Genomic DNA, 18,960 nt, shown 5'->3' on the forward strand with positions numbered 1-18,960 from the left:
ATAAGGCAATCTGATAAAAAAATCTAAGAAATCTATCTTCGGCACCAATTTGATGTTATCTGTAACTGAAAACAATAAGAAATGTAATCTTTAGAGCAATCAAAAGTAAAAATAAAATAAAATGCAACAGATTATAAACTATAACTGAGTTCAACACATTAACAGGAAAACGTCACAGCGTAATACAAGGCCGTAGCATCTCATGAATTTTGCTAGGTGAAAACCATGTACGAGACCAGAGTTGGTCTGCTGCTCATCAGGAAGCTTAGCGCTGAGATTTTTATGACCAGGTGAAAAGGGGTCATCAAGGTCATTAAAAGGGTCATTAGGGTTATTTCAGAGTAACACTGTGGCCATACAGTGACCTGCTGACTTTAGACTATAGTGCATGGAAACAGAATTGTAAAAATTGGTAGATGAGTATTTTTTTATGAACTAGAAAGATGACAGAAATGTAAAATAAACAAAATAGAGACAGATCTAAACCTGTGCTAATTAAAACATAAAAGGACAGAAAAGGTGTACTGGCGTAGAAAGTTTTCCATAGATCCACCTTTGCTCTTCATACTATCAAATATGCCATACAGTTTCTTGTAGGTCATAAACACGAATTTTGTTTTTTAAAAGAAGAACCAAATCAGCAAAAAACTAACTTTAAATGTATAGCTTTAAACTCCAGATTCTCGCAGATTCCCTGATCCTCTGACTGGCTTCTCTTGTTCTCAAATGACATTTGGTCAGTTTCATGGGGTGCATTTATTGTAATGGCTGATTTTATGAATAGAGGTGTAGCCTTCTCTCAAACAACCACAGCTCTCTCTGTTGTGTGTGACATAAACTTCAGGGTGGCAGGCAAACACTGAGGTATGCAGAGATAGCAAATTTTCATTGAGCTTGTCTTACGTTGCATGTACATGCATGTGCCCACTTAAGATGGGGTGCGCACTAACAACTTTAGCTTAGCACTTTCAGTGAAGATTTCCTCTTAAAAAGGTCGATTAAGCCAGACATGCTCTGTAAAGTCCTTTTTATGTTCTTGTTCATTTACTTATTTTTTCTCTTTGCTTGTAACATTTTAAATCAAGTCCCTTACTTCTTCAATTGCTTTTGAGTATACTGCAACTTCTCGCTGTAAAGCTTAAGAATTACTTTATAGGCAAAGAAACTTTACCTCTTTCCATCGACATTGGAGCAAAATATTCCTTTAAGTAAAAATGCACAACTTTTGCTTGTAACAGGGTGTTTCTGCACTGTTGCATTTCACCTTTTACTTCAGTACAAGTACTTCTTCCACCTTATCATGCTCACCTTGAGGTAGAGATGTGCATAGCAGTGATGCAGCAGGTTGTCGGAGGGCTGGTTAAGACTAGTGACAGTGCTGACCAGCTCTGGAGCATACATGGGCATCGAGTGTTCAACATTGACCCTTTCAACCTGGAACTGAACAGAAGGTAGAGGGCACACCGGCTGGAAAACAGGTACGTTGACTGGTCCCGATGCAGCCTGGGAGATTCATGATATAAAAGCAGGTTGAGGTGTTAAAAGCGATACATCACCAAGGACAATAGGATATTTGTTGATCAAAATATAACTCTTCACGAACTACCTCGCGTCCCAAGATGACGGGCATAAGTGTGTGAAGGAGGTTGAACTCTGCCATGGAGATGGTGACTGAGACTTGGAGCAGAGTGAGACATGTGAGTCTGGTTGGGATGAATTCCTCTAAGCTTGATATCTCCTCTGGAGAGGCTGGACCATGGCTCTCCTCAACAATTTCTAATGAAATAATGACAAAAAATGATGTCACCTATACTGGAACATATAGAGTGTAGTTTAAGATTAAACAAATCATTACAAACACAACTGCCTTTCCAGGGTTTTATACAAGGGAATCTAACCTCAAGTATGTGACCTGTGGTGCATTATTTGAAATAAAGTGATGGGAAAGGCCAAGACATTTGAATTTGAGGACTAAACATTGTTTTACAGAAAAACAGGTCAGCTGTAAAGCACACCGATTTCTTTTAATGGGCGCCTCTCCTCTACGCCTGCAGCATTAAAACAATAAAAAGTATTTTTCCAACAAAAACCACCACCTCATACACTAAATAAAATAAACATCACTATAAAAGTACTGGCATAGCCAAGCAATATTCATTACAGCGGCTGCTTCCCAGTAGCTTTGTTTTTCAACTATCTCATAAAACCACTCATTGAGTCAATAACCAGAAACATCCGGAAAGGCAGAAAATGAAGTGTACCAAGTCAACATGGAGTAGAAGCTAACAAGGTCCCTGCTCACCAAAGGTGGGACTGACCAGAGCACTGAACACCAAACCATGTCAAGGACCTGAGGTGGACCAAAACCTGAGACCTTTATTACTGAATGGCCTTGGCTCTGGTCCCAAAACATGGGCTTGTTTAGTTCAGTAAAGGTTCTGTTGGGCTACATTCCCAGCTTCAAGGCGGGCTCAGAACCTGATCCCAAAGCTGTTTTGCTCTTTGGCCTATCGCCGCAGAACATATCAGGTTCATCTGGTACTGCCATGTCCAATCTAGTCATATGCCAGGGCTCAAGTCAACATCCATAGTCAACATTCAAATTAAATGGTACACAGAGGCACTTTGGGCCATATAGCCACAGACTGATTCATACAGCCATATAGCTCTCTCTCCCCACATATATGTGTGTATATATATATATATATATATATATATATATATATATATATATATATATATATATATATATATATATATATATATATATATATATATATATATATATATATATATATATATATATATATACATAGAGAGAGAGAGAGAGAGATGTGTTTGTGTGTGTGTGTGTGTGTGTGTATGAAATGAAAGACTCACACAAATAGACACATTGTAAGTAATTTGCAAGAGCCCCCTGCTCTAAATAGGACAAGATCGTATAAACAGACAGAAACCAGCCAATCTGGCTTCCCCTTACATTTAGTTTTGGGGAGGAAGGTGATTCTTCCTGAGCTCTTGGCAAGGAGTGTGTGCTGAAGAATCATCATGTTTTTGCCTTCTTGACCTCCAACTCTCTGCTGGCAAACATACCTCATGAAGCCAAGACTAGAGTAATCGAGCACCTGTCACCAAAACCATTCGCAGAACAGACAATACCTGGACTCTGAAACTGAACTAAAACATCTGTCCTTTACACTAGAGTCAATCTCAGTTGACAAAGATGCAAACCTTGCCAATACAATTACCAACATTTCTAGTAAGCATATTTTCTCAGATCAAGAACGCATTTTTGTTTACTATTTTTTGAATATTAACCCACTTGTTTCTGATACAAAAGTAGAGGCATGTAATGGAAATAAAATGTGCTGAAATACATGGCTTTTAACTTTGATTCTACTTCTAACTAAAACCAAATACTTAAAGTATATGCATAAAGTGTTATGCATAAAGTGTTTCGCATCAGGCACATGTAATCTGTTTCAACGGTAAGAGACAGTAAGGAGAAGAGGACTTGTATTAAGGAGAAAAAAAAAATGTAAGGCATGTGTTATTTCATCACTCCATCTGTAATAGCTAAGTTGGTGAAAAATGTTTTCTCTTTTATCTCCTCTGAATTTCTCAATCCCTCAGGGGCCCAACTATACTGACCCCACTCCAGTAAATGCCAGAGAGCACAGACTCATATAGAAACAGGAAGGAACACACTGACCTACCCAGCTTTAGTCAAAAGCTCTATAGTAATTACCCCATCATCTATTATCTATCGCAGATGCTAAAACAACCGAAACCTACGGATGTTATTGTTTCGCAAAAATGAGAGTTATTGCTACAGATATTACACACAGACACACATTCCATGTTCTTTCACAACATCCCAGGGATGAGCTCATCAATAGCTGTGCAGGAATGATCACTAACAAAGGTGTTTGGCTTATCCTCCCTCATGTGGACCGAAAGGTCACTACTTTCATGTACAGCTGTGTGTTGAAAGATGGGTTGTGCAAGGAAATAACAATGTGATGAGGATACTGTAAAGTGCAAACTATTACAGTTTCTGATCACTGGCAGAATAGAAGAGAGTGGAGGAGAAGGGAGCAGAGGAGAAAAGAGGAGAACAGGGTAGAGGAGAAGAGATGACAGAAAATTAAACAGGTGGAGCACGTATTAGCATGAAATGTCTGACCTCGCTGTGGTTTGCAGTAGGGTTCATACTCGTGGTCCATGGCACAGGTGACCATCTTGAGGATGCGGTGCACAGCGCTACTGTGCAGCCTGACGTCCAGAGGTCCCACCACCAGCCTCTTGATGGATGTCTCTTGAACAGAGGGCACTGCCTCTTCCATATTCACCACTGAGAAGTCACGAGAACCTACGAAGAGATACACACACAGATAACATAGTTAATATATATATAGCATGTGCTGGTAAAAACTTGAAAATCCTTCTGTCAGTCAGCAAATTTAACACATTCTCCAAAGCAAAGTGTAAGTGTAAGCAGACGAGACATATCACCTACGGTATGTAATGCGTGGATTTGTTTTTGAAATAAATATGTAGAGGGAGCATTTTTTCTATACATTCCATTTGTTAATTAAGTACAGAATTAATTAAGCATAGAATCTCCTCATCTGGTGGAGAAAACACAACAAAGATGCAGCGGTGTAATGCAGCAGCAAGGAGCAGCTCACATAGCTGTGAACCGCTGGAATGATGGATATTCCAAATGTCCGCTTCTCTCACACAGCTGTCCCTTCATTCATCGCCGGCCCCTGTTCCAGAGGTCCACTTAAAAGACTCAGCTCCCCGGCAATAAAAAGAAATTAAAAATAAAAGAAGGGGGTGGATGAATGGCAGTGAGGGAGGAAGAGGACAAAGGGTCACAAATTTTTTTTTATTCCCATTGCGTTCCACTGTTGCACTGAACATTCCTACAGCTCAGACAGGCAACACTATGAACTTAACCTTTTTTTTTTTTACCTTCTTTCAGCTGAAAAGGCTTGGGGATAGTGGTAAACCTCTCACTGAATTATGGAGTTTTAAAAAAAGGGCACTGGGCAATGCCACTTCCCCTTTCATTCGTCAGTGACATTTGGCAGCAATGGATTAGGCCTAATATCAACCATATGGCTGCAGTTAGAACGATCAGTGGAATGATGAGGAGGCTGAAATTAGCCGGGATTTAGACGATTTAGAGGAGTATCCATTTCCCAAGATTAAAATCCAAAGTTTTTAATCTGCAGCATTACTCTAATGTGAAGTCAATGGTGAGTGTGACCTGGCTTGGTTAGTATTTCGGTTGACTCAGAGTTTATGTCAGTCCCATAGCAATGGAAGTTAATTTGTTTGGTTGACACTGGATCTGGTCTGCGTCCGAGAAGAAGAGAAACACTGACAGAAGAGAAGCATTCCAATTGGCAAGGGTAACCACAACCATCCCGCAGGAAAAAAGAATGACACTTATCCTGCTGTCAGAAATGACTTTGACGGCTCAGGATGACAGTATCAATGTTTCTTTTTAATTTAGATTTTTATCTGTGGCTGACAGCAGAAGGAAACAAAAGCCTAGTCAGACAGAAGTAGAGGCAAAGAGAAATAAAACGAAAGAGGAAAATAAGCAGGCACATCGAGTAACACAGATGACTTTACTCTTAATCAGTCTGTTCAAGTCATTGAATTGGTTCAACGAGATATTTGTTTAAAAAAGCAGCTATGCTTTATACCATTAGTTAATCATCACAGACATAAAGAAGCACGATCACTTGACACCATTTTGGAATAACATCTATACGCGATACATGGGCCATATAGTGTAACGCAATGTTGTTACACTTTATCTAGATTGAATCAATTCTTTTTTCATTAAGCACTGTGAACGAAAGAGTTTCTTTTTTTTTTAAACCTCAGAACTAACCTTAGAACTTGTCAGTCAGGTGTTGCTGTCAGAGCGACACCTGACTGACAAGCTTTCCAGCAGCATTCAAAAGAAAGTGTTCAACAATCACACACTAAAGCACAGACATTTGTGGGCCAAATATAACATTTCAAATTGAAGAGAGAATGCTTTATCTTAATGGGAACTTCAGATCTTTCAGACTTGAATAAACATTCTTGACTGCTGCAGCTGAGGAATGAGAGATCCTGCCTGTCTTAAAGCTTCTGCCAGGTAGAGTGACACCTAATTAGGCAAGAGGAGTCTATTCACTTTCTCAAGAGCTTACAGGTAAAGAGACAGGGGGAAACAATGTTTCAACAAGCAGCAAGGAGAAAGAAACTCAAATACGCATCAGCTCAGACTAAACAGTTCTGACAGCTGCCCTCCAGGTAAGTTTGGGGTGAAAGCGAGGACAGGAAGGGTCAAGGACCAGGTGGGCTGTGACTTAAACAAGACAAGCTCTTTCTCCAAGTCTCCAGGGGGCTTGTTTGACGGAGAGACGAAAAGAGAAGAGAAAGAAATGGAAAGAGAGAGAGTACAAGATAGATAGGAAGAAAGAGTAAGGCAGAGCAAAGGAGAACATGACAGATATAAAGAAAAAGAGAAAAGAGGTGGCAGGGTGAGCAAACAAGCTCTGTGAAGAGGAATGAATCAGACAATACCTTTGCCGCTGCTGTTCTCCATTGTGTAGAGATAATCCATGTAGAAAGCACCAAAGCGCTGCATGCCTGCTATCTCAGTGTAGGCCTCCTGTCAAACAAAAGTAAAGTTTGGTAAACAAGGCAGTAAGGGAGCAAACATGCTGATAACATAGAGTGGCAGTGACTGGGATCATGGTGGATATGGCAAAGGGGGTCAAACCAAAGATAAAAGGAGTTATTGATGGGTTGATCGACTTAATAGAGTATAAACATCCAATTAAGCAGGTCAACCCATTAACAAAATCAAAAATATTTCTAAACTGTTTCCAAAGACTTAAAATGAAAGCAGGTGATCACAGCAGCAGGGAGTGTCTCTAATCTAGAGTCAAATTATGAGTAACTTTACAAAGAACTTATTACAGAGGAAAAACTCAAATTCAGTGACAGAGAAGAAACCTAAATACTCTACACTTAATTGCACTATACAGTGCATATGGAAGTTATTTACTATGAATGATATTAAGTCTGTTCTTTATTGAGTAATAAGCTATCGATAAGACAGAGTGAAAGTTTCCTCATTCAATTGGTGCTTGGATGCCTGCCACTGTAAATATGTATCTTATCTATGGAATCACTGGCCTTTACCATAACAAATCAAACCTGTCTGACTGGAATTATAGTGATATTTTCAATCTAAAATTGTGAAATGCTATTTGGAAATATTTATGGAGATAGCAAGGTGCTGGTTTTAAAAGCTTGAAGGTAATGTCAAAGGGCTTCTATTTAAACTAAATGTGTATGTATGCAGAAAGGGAAAGAACATACTAAAAAAATAAATAAATAAATAAATAACAGGCCGGGTCAGGTTTGAACCCAGGTGACAATGCTAACCATTGAAGCATTGTGCCGTACCATAAGTTACTTGTTCAAAATAAAGTCTCGATAAAAGAGCTCATTCCTGATCTTCCTGGGTGTCAGAGCATTATTATACCATAACTTTCATCATCATTTATTAGTGTGCAGGTCAAGAGCTGTTAACCCTGTCCCAGACAATAACTGAAATACTGCACATCACACCACTGGTAAACATAGAGACTGAGTGAGCAGTCAAGAAACAGAGAGAGAGAGAGAGAGAAAGAGGCCACTTACACACACACACACACATTTAACACCTCCACCCCAGTCTTACTCGCTAGTTCTTTACACACAGATTTCAATGGAGTCTTATCAGAGAGGCAGGTTAATGAGTAATATTTATTAGGGGACCTCTAATGGCTCAGGCATGCTTTTGGATCAAAGCCATTGGCTGGTTTCAAAACCGCTAATGAATTAACACTAAAACCTTTGACTCTTAGACTTTCAAGTACGGATAGATGGATGGATGGATGTCCAAACAACCGCCTCATTGAGGGTCATGAACATTTCTGAGCAGAGTCAACACAAGAGCTGTAATAGGTGATGAGGGAGCTGGGAGTTATCAGGAATAATGGCTTTAACACTACCACTCAGATAGCAGGAACATTCCTCTCCTGCAGCCAGCAGCTGGGTGACTGGCAGAAATAATCCAAATTGCACAAATTAGAATCATTTAGAGCAAATACTGACATTTAAAATGGACAAAATATTATATTAACATTAAATACAATAATAGATGTAGGTTTTCCAAATGAAACAGAACGACAAACAGGATATAAATATATCGTATTATTGTTTATTGACCCAGATAACTGCTGCAGTAGCAAAGTGTGCAGTAGTACGCTTGCTTTAGCAAGTCACTAAATCTAACACTGTTAGGAAACGTCTTTTGCCTTCAGGTTTAGTATAGACAGTTCTTTGGTGAAATCTTTATATTTCCGAAAATTAAGGAATGTATGTCTAAAATGTCTTTGCTTAATTCTTGCTGAGTCTTTAGTCTAGAGATTTGTTGTCTCAAAAGCTTGACAACCTCAATCCTACAGATGCAGTGCTACAGATGTTTTGTTTAGTGAGGACTGTGTCAGTGGCACAGGTGTTCATTATGTCCAATGTATTTTTTTTCCAGAGTATTGCTGTTGAATAATAATAGTCGCTGTGTAGGACTATGGCCCAGCTGTGAGATGCATGCTGAGTTGGTTGTTGGCCTGACTTGGAACTGACTGCTTAATTTGTGCCATATGTTTTAATCTCTGCTATCAGTTCTGTGGGTGTCATTAAATGTTTAGTGGTTTGCCTTCTATAGGGGGTGGGGGTGGGGGTGGTACCTGTTTTGAATATACTGCTTGTATCACAAACAACCTGTAAAGCATTCACTAAAAGTCACGTTTTAGTGATGTACCTGCTCAGACGTAGATGCCCTTTGAGGACCTCATTTTGAAATACATGGTCTGCTACTGCATTGTAGCCTTGCATTCAAGAAAAGGGAGCCCTTTTTCAAACTAACATCACAGATTTCTTTTAAAAATATAGTTTTCAAAATAAATATGTTTATAACATAATTTTTTGGTACAGTAGTATCACAGAGGGGACACTGAGTCCAAAATGTATCTGAATTTATTATGACCTTGTGATTAGCAGCATCCAGGATGAATTCAGCCCTGACTCCGTTGTTCTCTGGACTGCGGTAGTCAAACAGAGAGTTGGTAAGGTAGGTCATTCCTTTACTGCTTAGGCTGTCACCACAGCTGAAGAACACAGCATCCTGCAGAGAGCCAACAGAAAAGAGGAAAATGAAGTGAGGTGTGACAGAGAAGATAAACAGACAATGTAAGATCATTTCAAATGTCTCAAAAAATCCATCCGGTAATACAGGGAAAAAAACACAACTATTTCAGATATTTATTTTCAAAACTATTCTATAGAGGTGAACTGATTACATTTTTCTTGGCCGACTCCGATTTCTGATTTTTGTTTTCTTAAGTGTGACCTGCTGATACGGATTCTTGCCAATTCCGATTTTCTTTCTGAGAGCTATAATTGACAGCATATACAAACAAAAAAATCAACTTTTCTTCAACGCAAAGTTTTGCTTCCATAATAAAAGAAATTATTAAAATTTATGATTATGTCTCAAAATAAAGCAACTGGAAAGAGCTACAAATAACAATTAACTGAAAATGAGCTGTACATCCAACTTTATCTGACATATTTTACTTTACCAAACTAAAGCAGGTGCAACAGATTTATATGAGCTCTGGCTAACTTTAGCTTTAGCTTTAGCCGCTTTCCTTTGCTAGCTCCTTCAAACTGGACATGTTCAGCTGGGTGACGGTGTTTGAAGTGTCTAGTTCTGTTGTTCCAAATGTTTAAATGCAGTCTCCCACGGTTTACTTTGGCTTTAAATGTATTACAGATTGCAAGCTTTGTGTCTTCTTCACTCACAGTGAAGAAAGTCCACGCTAAAGACATGTTAGCATGAGGCTGTTACCGTTAAAAACACATAGTTAACACACAGTTGATGAAATACATGGATTTCAACTCCAAAGTCCAAAAGCGATGTACTGTACACGAGCAGATGGTGAAATTGCTGTTGAAACAGAGGTGCGTGTGGCAAACACAAAACATTATGGTGGATTACAAAAGGCAGCTGGATCACACTCTTCCATAAACAAAGCAGACCACATCTCTGCCTCCTGCTGAAAGCTCTTGGGAGCAAAAGAGGCTGTGGGAGACATGGACTGGGTGAAAATGATCTCTTTTCTCTTTTAAATTGTCTTTTAATCTTTCCCATTCAACATTTTATAAGTTGTATTTACCTCTTCACGTCGGTGCATGTTTTCTTCAAAATCTCGTATTCCCATGATGCTTTTCAGGCAGAGTGCCCGGCAGCCCACAAAGCCAATCTGACAATCAAAGAAGGGCTCTCCCATCATCAGCACCTGGAATAAAACCAAGAGGAAAAGAATGAACTTCACCAGTTCTTATTCTCCAGTTTCAGTCACCTCTATAAGAACAACAATGTGTCTGTTACCTCAAAACTTGAATATGAAAAAAATGAATATTTGCATACTTGATGATACAGTAAAAACTTTAAGCTGAGAATGTGACAGTGTGAGTCGACTAAACAGATGGGGAAAATGCCAGCTTCTGAATCATTTCTTCCTCAAAGGGAACACCCAGGATGGAAAGTGTCTTGAATCGGTAAACAGAAGACCAGTAAAACTTTAACAGTGCAGTAAGTCACATAAATTCATTTGACTGAATTTCCTTTTTACAGTGCAATAAAACATTAAATGTGAAATTAATGACAGTTCAAGACCCAAATTAATCTGAAGTTATCACGGGGGTTATCCACCATGGCCAACTTGAGGCAACACTGGGTTGTGGTGGGGCTGAGATTATGGGCTTACTTCATTGTGATAAAAAGAGCCAGGAGCTTCCCTTTTTTCCTTGAGAGTGGTGCATGTCTGTGTATGTGTGTGTGTGTGGTAGCTGTCCTGCAGCCCCTGCAACCAGTAAGGTGTGTTCTCTCTCAGTCAACAGGCCTTTGCTTCACCCAGCAGACAACTAAACAGAGGGCAATCCAATAAAACTTAACGTTTCACCACACAATAATTACAAGGCCTAGTTCTCCCTGTTTTACTAGCCATCCCTTTGCCTTTCAACGCTCTCACTTTTGGTTCCAGTTCAGACTGCTCTCTCTCTCTCTTCCAGCAAAAGCATAAATTACAGAAATTGGAATTGGAAATCTCCTCTGAATTCTCACATCTGGTAGAAAGCTTAGAAGTAGAAAGCTCCTTCCTCTCTCCAACCAGGTAATCAGAGAAAAAGGTTTAAAAATATTTTCTACGCCAAGGGGGAAATGCGGAAATGATCGGACTTGGGCTTGACTCAGACAGATTCCACTGTGTTCACAACAGGCCAAGGATGAGTGACCTGGGGTCTCATTTATAACCATTGTGTATGCACAAAACAGGGTCTGAAAGAGGCGTATGCCACTTTTCGTTCCGAAGCTGTGCCCTATAAAAACAACGCAGACGGGAGAATGGGCACTCCTTTACATAAACTCTGACCCATGAGTACAAACATTTTGGAGACAGGAAATCGCTTACGCATATGGTGAAGTGGTGAAATAAGGACAATAATGATGCCTCTCACACATTCAATTTATAAACCAGCAGAACTGTTTGTTTTTGCGCTAGTAGTGAGCTATCACTATGCTATAAGAACTTTTCAGATTGAAAAGGTATAAAGGGTTCATGTTTTAAATCAAAATTCATCAGTATTTCATCAGCACATCACCATCACATTCACCCGGATTGCAGGGGGGGGGGCCTTACCGTGTGGTGACTAACTGATGAAATTTTCATCAGCCATTGAGAAACAGAGAATAACATCAAATAGCATTAAGACAAGCAAACCAGAACTAATACTGTGTATACATGACCAATTACAATTTTAGTTTTCATATGTGTAAATCTTTATTTTTATTTACATTTTATGTGTAAATTGCTTCAATGAACATGAAGGTGCACACAACGCCTTGGATTCACACACACTCTGCCTCAGTAACAATAACTGTAAGAATAAAACATTTAATTTCTCTTGTTCATTTCCAAAGCTATAAGACCAGCTAACAATCAGAATTTAACATCTGGACTGGACTTTGGGTTGTCAAGAAGGCAAGGATCAGGAAAATCCACAATTTATTGATTAAAAATTCTAATATGAGTCCAGCCCTTTTACAATGGAGTCTTACCTCAATAGTGATTCCCTCTTGCTCCAGGCATAGGACCTCTCTGGACTTGACTTTCTGTGGACTGTAGTAGCTGCTCTCTGACTGAGTTTCTGTCAGCTGAGACAAAGAACAGAGAGACAGAATTCATTTAACATTTCTCAGAAAAATCAAAAATGGACTCAAATAGTAAGATAAAGATCATGCACAAAAATAATTTAGCAGTCAAAGCCATTTTGCCATGGAGTTGACCAGGCTCATACGAGAAGCATCACATTTTCACAATTCTGATGTGTGGAAAAAACTACTTTTCAAATTGAAATATTTCACGTGTCACAAAAAATAAGTCAAAACAACAGACCATGAAAAGTAACACATTTACAAAGTGTTAGAAACAACATCAAAATCACCCAACAAGACAAAATGGAACTTTTCAGATGAAAAGTTAGCAACACTGACTAACTATAGAGGAGATTTTGTCACCTGAAAATTTAGGAAGAAGTTTTATTTGACAGCATAATTAACATTAACAGCAATAACACGCACGTCACAAAAAGGCAACTATAAAAAAACAGAAGGCATGTCTTATTATTGTGTGTATGCATGTGTGTCTGCAACTCATTGTTGAAACAGATGCATGTTTTGAAAAATAAACAAAAGCTACGCAAGTCTTTGGATATGAAGTGCAATGGGGCCCCAGAAAATAATGTCTGAAACCAGAAACAATAACATCCAAACAAGGACAGATGACATTTTCTTAGATCAGAGACTGGATGCCAGCCTTGGGACGTTTTAGTCATTTTCCCTTCCAAGTTTGGACTCAGGCCAAAGACATTCATCAAACCACATGACAGCCACTCCTCCCCAGTTCCAGAGAAGGCCCTCCCTGGCTTTATTAAGGATGACAATCAGGACATGACTAAAGTACTATGCAGAGAAGAACAGAGCTGTGATGTCTTTGTGGTTGGTCAGTGTAAAAACTGTGGGTGTAGAACTGTAGAACTGCTCAGGCCAGCCTAACCCATTCAACTTTAACACAGGAAGCAGGTGCAGAGCAAGAAGCAGCTGTGCCTTATTATCCCTACTGATGGAGCAGACTCTCTCACCCTAGCTCCCTTCCCCTATTTCGATTCCGATGGTTTAATCACGTGCAGAGACCACCCCACCCCACACCAGCCCACAGGTCCCTGGAAGCGGCGGAAAGCAAAGATGTTAAATAATTTGAGTAAAGACATGCTCTGTCTGACAACATGAGCTCATAGGGGCACAGACACAGAAGAGCCACTGATCAGACAGATACAAACATGATGAATGTTTATCCAGTAAGAATACGGCTATATTCGCACTGCCCAAGTTGTTGTCTGTGCACAATGATACACAGAGTTACTGCTGCTACTACCGTCCCTGTCACCACTTCTTTATTATATTCTGGTTCATTTGAAGGCTTTGGGAGTCCAACACAAATAAATGCTTCTTGGAAATGTCACAACACTGGATGTGAATATAGAGGTACCTTTATGCATATTTCACAACACAACACAACACGGTGGGGAAAAAAAGACTGGGGATTTATTTTGGCTGAAACAAATGAAAACAGCAAAAATAAAGAAATGAAATGAAGAAATGTTTCTTAAAAAGAACAATGCTGTCTGGCATGCAACGAGAGTCCAGTATGTGCGCAGAAGTGAAAGAGTGGAATAAACGGTCACTGCTGAACTATGCACTATGTGTGTAAAAGTCCTTAAAGCATACTGCCAATTTCTCTGATCAAACAGATCTGGAGTAATGGGTCAGCAATCTAAAATACCTCTAAAAATACCTCTCTGATTTCACATCCATGACAAGCTCAGGTTCAGGCAGTGGCTGTTCAAAGACATGAAATTCCCTCAAACTAAATACTTCCTTGTAGGAAAGAGAAGAGAACGTTTAAAAAAACCATCCTTTCAGCTGTCTGCAATTACTCTCGACGAGAGGCAATTAATTGATTAAAAGAACTCAAACAATACAGGAACAATTTAAACATTATTAGAAAAACACCAAGGTCTGTTTGGCCTGAGACATACCTCCCCTTCGCAGAGCCATGCACCCACACCCACACACACATACGCACACACACGAGCAGTAATGTGATCTGAAGTGCCTGAACCTGAGGGGAAATGCAGATGAATTCCAACTATTCTGAGTGAGCAGGCAGGATTAAAGTTTAGGATCCATTTCTGAATAGTCATCATACCATGTATAATGTTTAAAACATTAATGTGACCCGAGACGCCAGTTAGCGGTTACACTACCCTCCCCTGTACCGCACACAAAGACAAAGAGGATTGTTAACTTCCTGAGGATCAAGCTGTTCTTAAAGACTCCAATGGAAAACGGTCACAAAATATAAGATGCAGGGATGGGATGGGCAGTTGGGAGTGAATAGTAATACTAGCAAGGAAAAAATAACACTAATTGTTAACACAACAATGTCTTAAATCAGGGTATTCTATATCAATATTAAATACTGTTCCTCAAGAATTTCCTGACGTACCATGACAGCCCCGATATAAAATGGTTCCACATTTTGTGTAATACATTGTATGAATAGGGATACATATTTTTTTTGTATGTTTGTTGTCATTGTATATAATGCATTTGTTTATTAGAAATGCATTTCAAAATAAACAACTTGATCCCAATCACAATAAACTGGCATTTATTCCAATCTCCACATGACATATAGAAATGACTTGTTAATTAAATAATTTATGATAATGTATGTTTTAAACAGCTGAATTACCTTGAAAGTAACAGAAGCTTTGGTGCAGTAGAAGCCGATGGAAACAACGGGGTCTTTGAGTGTGTGTTGTTGGGCGTTGTTAGGGATGCCTCCTGTCTCTTGTTGCTGGCAGAGGCCTTCCTCACTCTCCTCCTCTGTGCCTACAATGGCTGGAACGAATGACCACGCCCAGGACACCCAACCTTGGTTTGCCTCTTCAGACAGTGTGTAGAGGTCTGGGCTGGAATGTTGGCCAGTCCCCTGGCTTTCCATATCCACATCCACCCCTGAAGGTGAACAAGTCTTAGTTAATTATAATGCAAATATAAGCATATGGTTTCAGAGCGCTTCTCACAGTGATCAGAAAAAAAAATGGGGGTGAACACATGGAGGTCAAATCTTTTTCTGATACTTAAGAATAATATTTTTGAGTTACAGCACGCAGTTCCAAACTCCCACAACATGGTTCACATGAAGTGGACACAAAGTAATTAAAGAAGAGCATAATTATCCTAAATGCGATTCCTAAAAAAGAAAAAGAAAACAAAACAGGGCAATAACAGGCTAACACACAAACAAATGTGCCACATTTGTACATAACAGTGCTGCCAAGTTTATATTGCATTCAAATCAGGATTCATTTGCTGATAGTGGAAGTGTCTGTGCCCTACACAGCACTAAATTAATTTGTCCATGCCTTCGGGGCTGTTTAATACAAGCAAGATGTTTCAGCTGTCAACTGAACACACAAAAACAGCACAGACCAAGGCAATTTCATAGTAGTTACTGCCAATTCTCCAGCACGCAGGTGTGTGAGTATGTGTGTGTTGCATGAACTCTAAAGGGGGGGGGGGGGATACTGACAGAGAGAGAGAGAGAGAGAGAGAGAGAGAGAGAGAGAGAGAGAGAGAGAGAGAGAGAGAGAGAGAGAGAGAGGAAGTCCATTCCAATGGGGGACAGAGGGAGGACAAGAGGGCACAGTCTGTCAGCCAGCATCCTGACAGAGGAGAGCCTGGACTAGGCCCAGTGGATCCCTGTGATCAGGGCTCTCTGAGATGGACCCAGCAGCACAGATGCATGTAGAGTGGGGTTGTTTAGAAGCCTGCAATGAGGCCATAAGAGAGGCTGGGTGGCTACAAGCCATGCTTGTGATAGGGGTGCTAGTGAAGGCTCAGAAGGGCTGACTGGGGGACTGTACAAGATTAGCTGTTGGACGTGAGGTGATTGATCACATCCTCTACACCTAGAGAGAGCATGAAGAATTCACTAGAGCAATAGCTGCTGCACAACACAAGTCTTGCACCAGGTGAAAAGGGTAATGAAGATAGGGAAGTGGGAAAAGCAGATTAAGGGAATGGAGGTGGGACTGCCTGGACAACTGTCGACGAGCCAGTCCTTCCTTGTGTCAGCAACAGAAAAGCTTACAAAATGAGGAAGTAAGCAATGAGATGTAAGTCAGTGGACTGGCGTGATGGTGGTGTGTGTCATAGCAGACAAGCAGAGGTGTTTTGAATCCCATTCACCATTATCATTCCCAAATTTCTCAGCAAACTATTTGGGGGGTTCACAGGTTCCCCAAAACACAATGCATCGGTTCCTGATCCCGACCTCTGAACTTATCTCATCGTGTGTGTTTCCATGCACATTGAGAGACAGGAAGCTGATGTCAATACATAAGAATGTGTAATCCCATTCCTCGCGGCCTCACGTCCTCTGTGAGAAAACAATATTGTCCGTGAGGTCACAGCTTAGGAATCCCAGAGGCTAAGGCAGTGAAAATTATGACATATTTTAATTAAATCTTTCACTTTGCAAATTGGCAGATGGAAATCCCATGTTATGGCTTTTAACCACACACACACCCCCCACCCCCCAACCTCTCTGTCCGATCCTCTCACTTCTCCTTTTTTTCCCCCTTTTTGTTTTCACTCCATGGAAGCCTTTGAGGTGTCAGTTCAACAAGTTAAGCTCTTTCGCTTCACGTCACAGCCTGACGAAGCCTACGTTTGAATTGCGAGGCAATCAAAATAAAAGCACAATCACCAATCAAATGATCAAAACAGACCGGCTTAACAAGACTTTGAAGTATTAATCCAAAGAAGTGAGTGAAAAAATTCCCAGAGAGTGATGTGGGCTGACTAAAATGTATGCTGCTGTGTAGTAGAGCACTGTGACCACACAGGTGTGAAATGCAACCAGCACTGTATCTGCTGTAAAGTTTTACTGAATATTTTGCATGGACAACTCACAATATCATTGTGGCACAACATAAGCATGTGCACATCTGTAAGAAAAGCTCAGAACTCAGAAGCACTGTGTGTGATAGGATGTGCCAGGGTCATGGTTGGTTTCCACGAGTCCAAGGTCTCCAGGCATCAGTGTATGTCTTAGCTAGCAAGGGTGTGGGTGTGTAAGTGAGCTGAGTGACACTGAGAATGGAGAAGTGAGAGAAGGCAGTGCCCTCACAGGCCAGTAGATGTCCCTCCATGTTTATAGAGGGAGAGGTGGACTGGTTACCTGACTGCTGAGCAAAGATTTCTCTCCTCATCATCCTCGTGTATTTTTTTACAGTCACAGATTATCTGACGAATTACATCTGTCTCTTCATCACTTTCTAACAGGTAATACAGCACATACACACAGACAGACTTCGGCGTGAACTTAGATATAAAAGAATGGAAACGCATATCAACATGTGTGTCGCATATTGTTTCACTTTAACACTTCCAGCATGATATTAACATCAAAATGTTTTAAAATCCATTTTAGCAGTCATGGCAGGAGAATATAAAACGCTCTGCAAGACAAAAAGCTGTTTCATCCATGTCCACAGACTTCCAAACTCAATGGTCTCCACATCTTCACACCAATATTAAAAAGTGAGAAGATGATTAAAAAGAGGCCCAGTCACGTCACTGGGCTAGCAGAAGGGAGCCACATGAGGTTTATAAGGAGGAGATAGCCTGTGACCTCAAGCCGATTCTTGTGTGATAGCCCATTCCATTCAACAGGCTCTGAGGCTGTTCTACAAACACCAAGCTCAGTCCTATACTGACAGATCCAAAGCATAAAATTCCTACAAACGCTATTGAACAAATAGATGGGAACTTGTGGCACTCATGCACACTCACAAATATGCTAAACAGAGGCACAGAGACGTGTACACACACACACACACACACAGATCCTGTCACACTTCAGCAGCCACAGACCTCGGTTCATAATTCTTCACATACTTGCTGAAACCGTACAGCTTTCGGTGCCGTGACCAGCTGGTCTATTCAAACATGTTAGTCATCTATGTTTCCAACCGCTGAGACTTTTACAGTGTTTCACAGAATTTCAGACAGTAGGAAAGCCAGCCATCTAATCCCGACTGAAAGGTTGCTTTGGTTAGTGACACACAAGTATCCCGCTCCATTCATTTATTAGGGCTATTCATTAATGAGATGCTGGCGCCTACCTAAAAGAAAGAGTCAAACAAACAACGTGCAGCCACAGTGAATCATGGGCACATAAACACACTACAAGGCTTTTTCCACTTTGATAATTGGCAAAAAGAAAAACACCTTCACATGGGGGGAAAATTAATATTCAAGAGTATGTAAGAGTTAAAAAAAAAAGGAACAACCTACACCAACACACACACTTGAAAGGGTATTTGAGCTGGAATAGACAGCAGAGACTCACCCACAAACAGCCTATCAGAAATCACATAAATGTGAAGAAGTATGATACTGGGATCGTGTTCCAGCAATCATGTTACAATGATTGTTTCCTAAGAACCACAACCCAGTAAAAATAAATATCCATGTAAGCCTAGTCAGACACTATAAGCATCAACATACATGAATGATGTACGCAGAACCAATGGTAAACAGTGTCTGCACTGGTTACAAAAATGTCATCATATCTTCTTATTATAAATAATAAATCATTTGAGCAGTATTTCTGCTACTATTATCAAAAGAAT

General features: G+C 40.1%; 1 protein-coding gene across 5 annotated transcripts in view; it reads right to left on the bottom strand.

Moving 5' to 3' along the window:
- Nucleotides 1-18,960, bottom strand: part of LOC124065358 (vacuolar protein sorting-associated protein 13B-like) — a 308,396-nt gene that overhangs the window by 257,538 nt on the left and 31,898 nt on the right. For all 5 annotated transcript variants that reach the window (XR_006844394.1, XM_046400672.1, XM_046400674.1 and 2 more), the window contains 8 exons: nucleotides 15,009-15,274; nucleotides 12,251-12,346; nucleotides 10,308-10,430; nucleotides 9,116-9,253; nucleotides 6,598-6,685; nucleotides 4,187-4,372; nucleotides 1,607-1,776; nucleotides 1,309-1,503 (listed from right to left, as the gene is read on the bottom strand). Coding sequence is in view for 4 of the 5 variants with exons in the window: in XM_046400672.1 (XP_046256628.1) it covers nucleotides 1,309-1,503; nucleotides 1,607-1,776; nucleotides 4,187-4,372; nucleotides 6,598-6,685; nucleotides 9,116-9,253; nucleotides 10,308-10,430; nucleotides 12,251-12,346; nucleotides 15,009-15,274 (1,262 nt within the window). In the remaining variant the exon portion in view is untranslated. The remainder of the gene's footprint in view (nucleotides 1-1,308; nucleotides 1,504-1,606; nucleotides 1,777-4,186; nucleotides 4,373-6,597; nucleotides 6,686-9,115; nucleotides 9,254-10,307; nucleotides 10,431-12,250; nucleotides 12,347-15,008; nucleotides 15,275-18,960) is intronic.

The sequence above is a fragment of the Scatophagus argus genome, chromosome 9 (assembly GCF_020382885.2).
Source record: "Scatophagus argus isolate fScaArg1 chromosome 9, fScaArg1.pri, whole genome shotgun sequence".
Lineage (NCBI taxonomy): Eukaryota > Metazoa > Chordata > Actinopteri > Scatophagidae > Scatophagus > Scatophagus argus.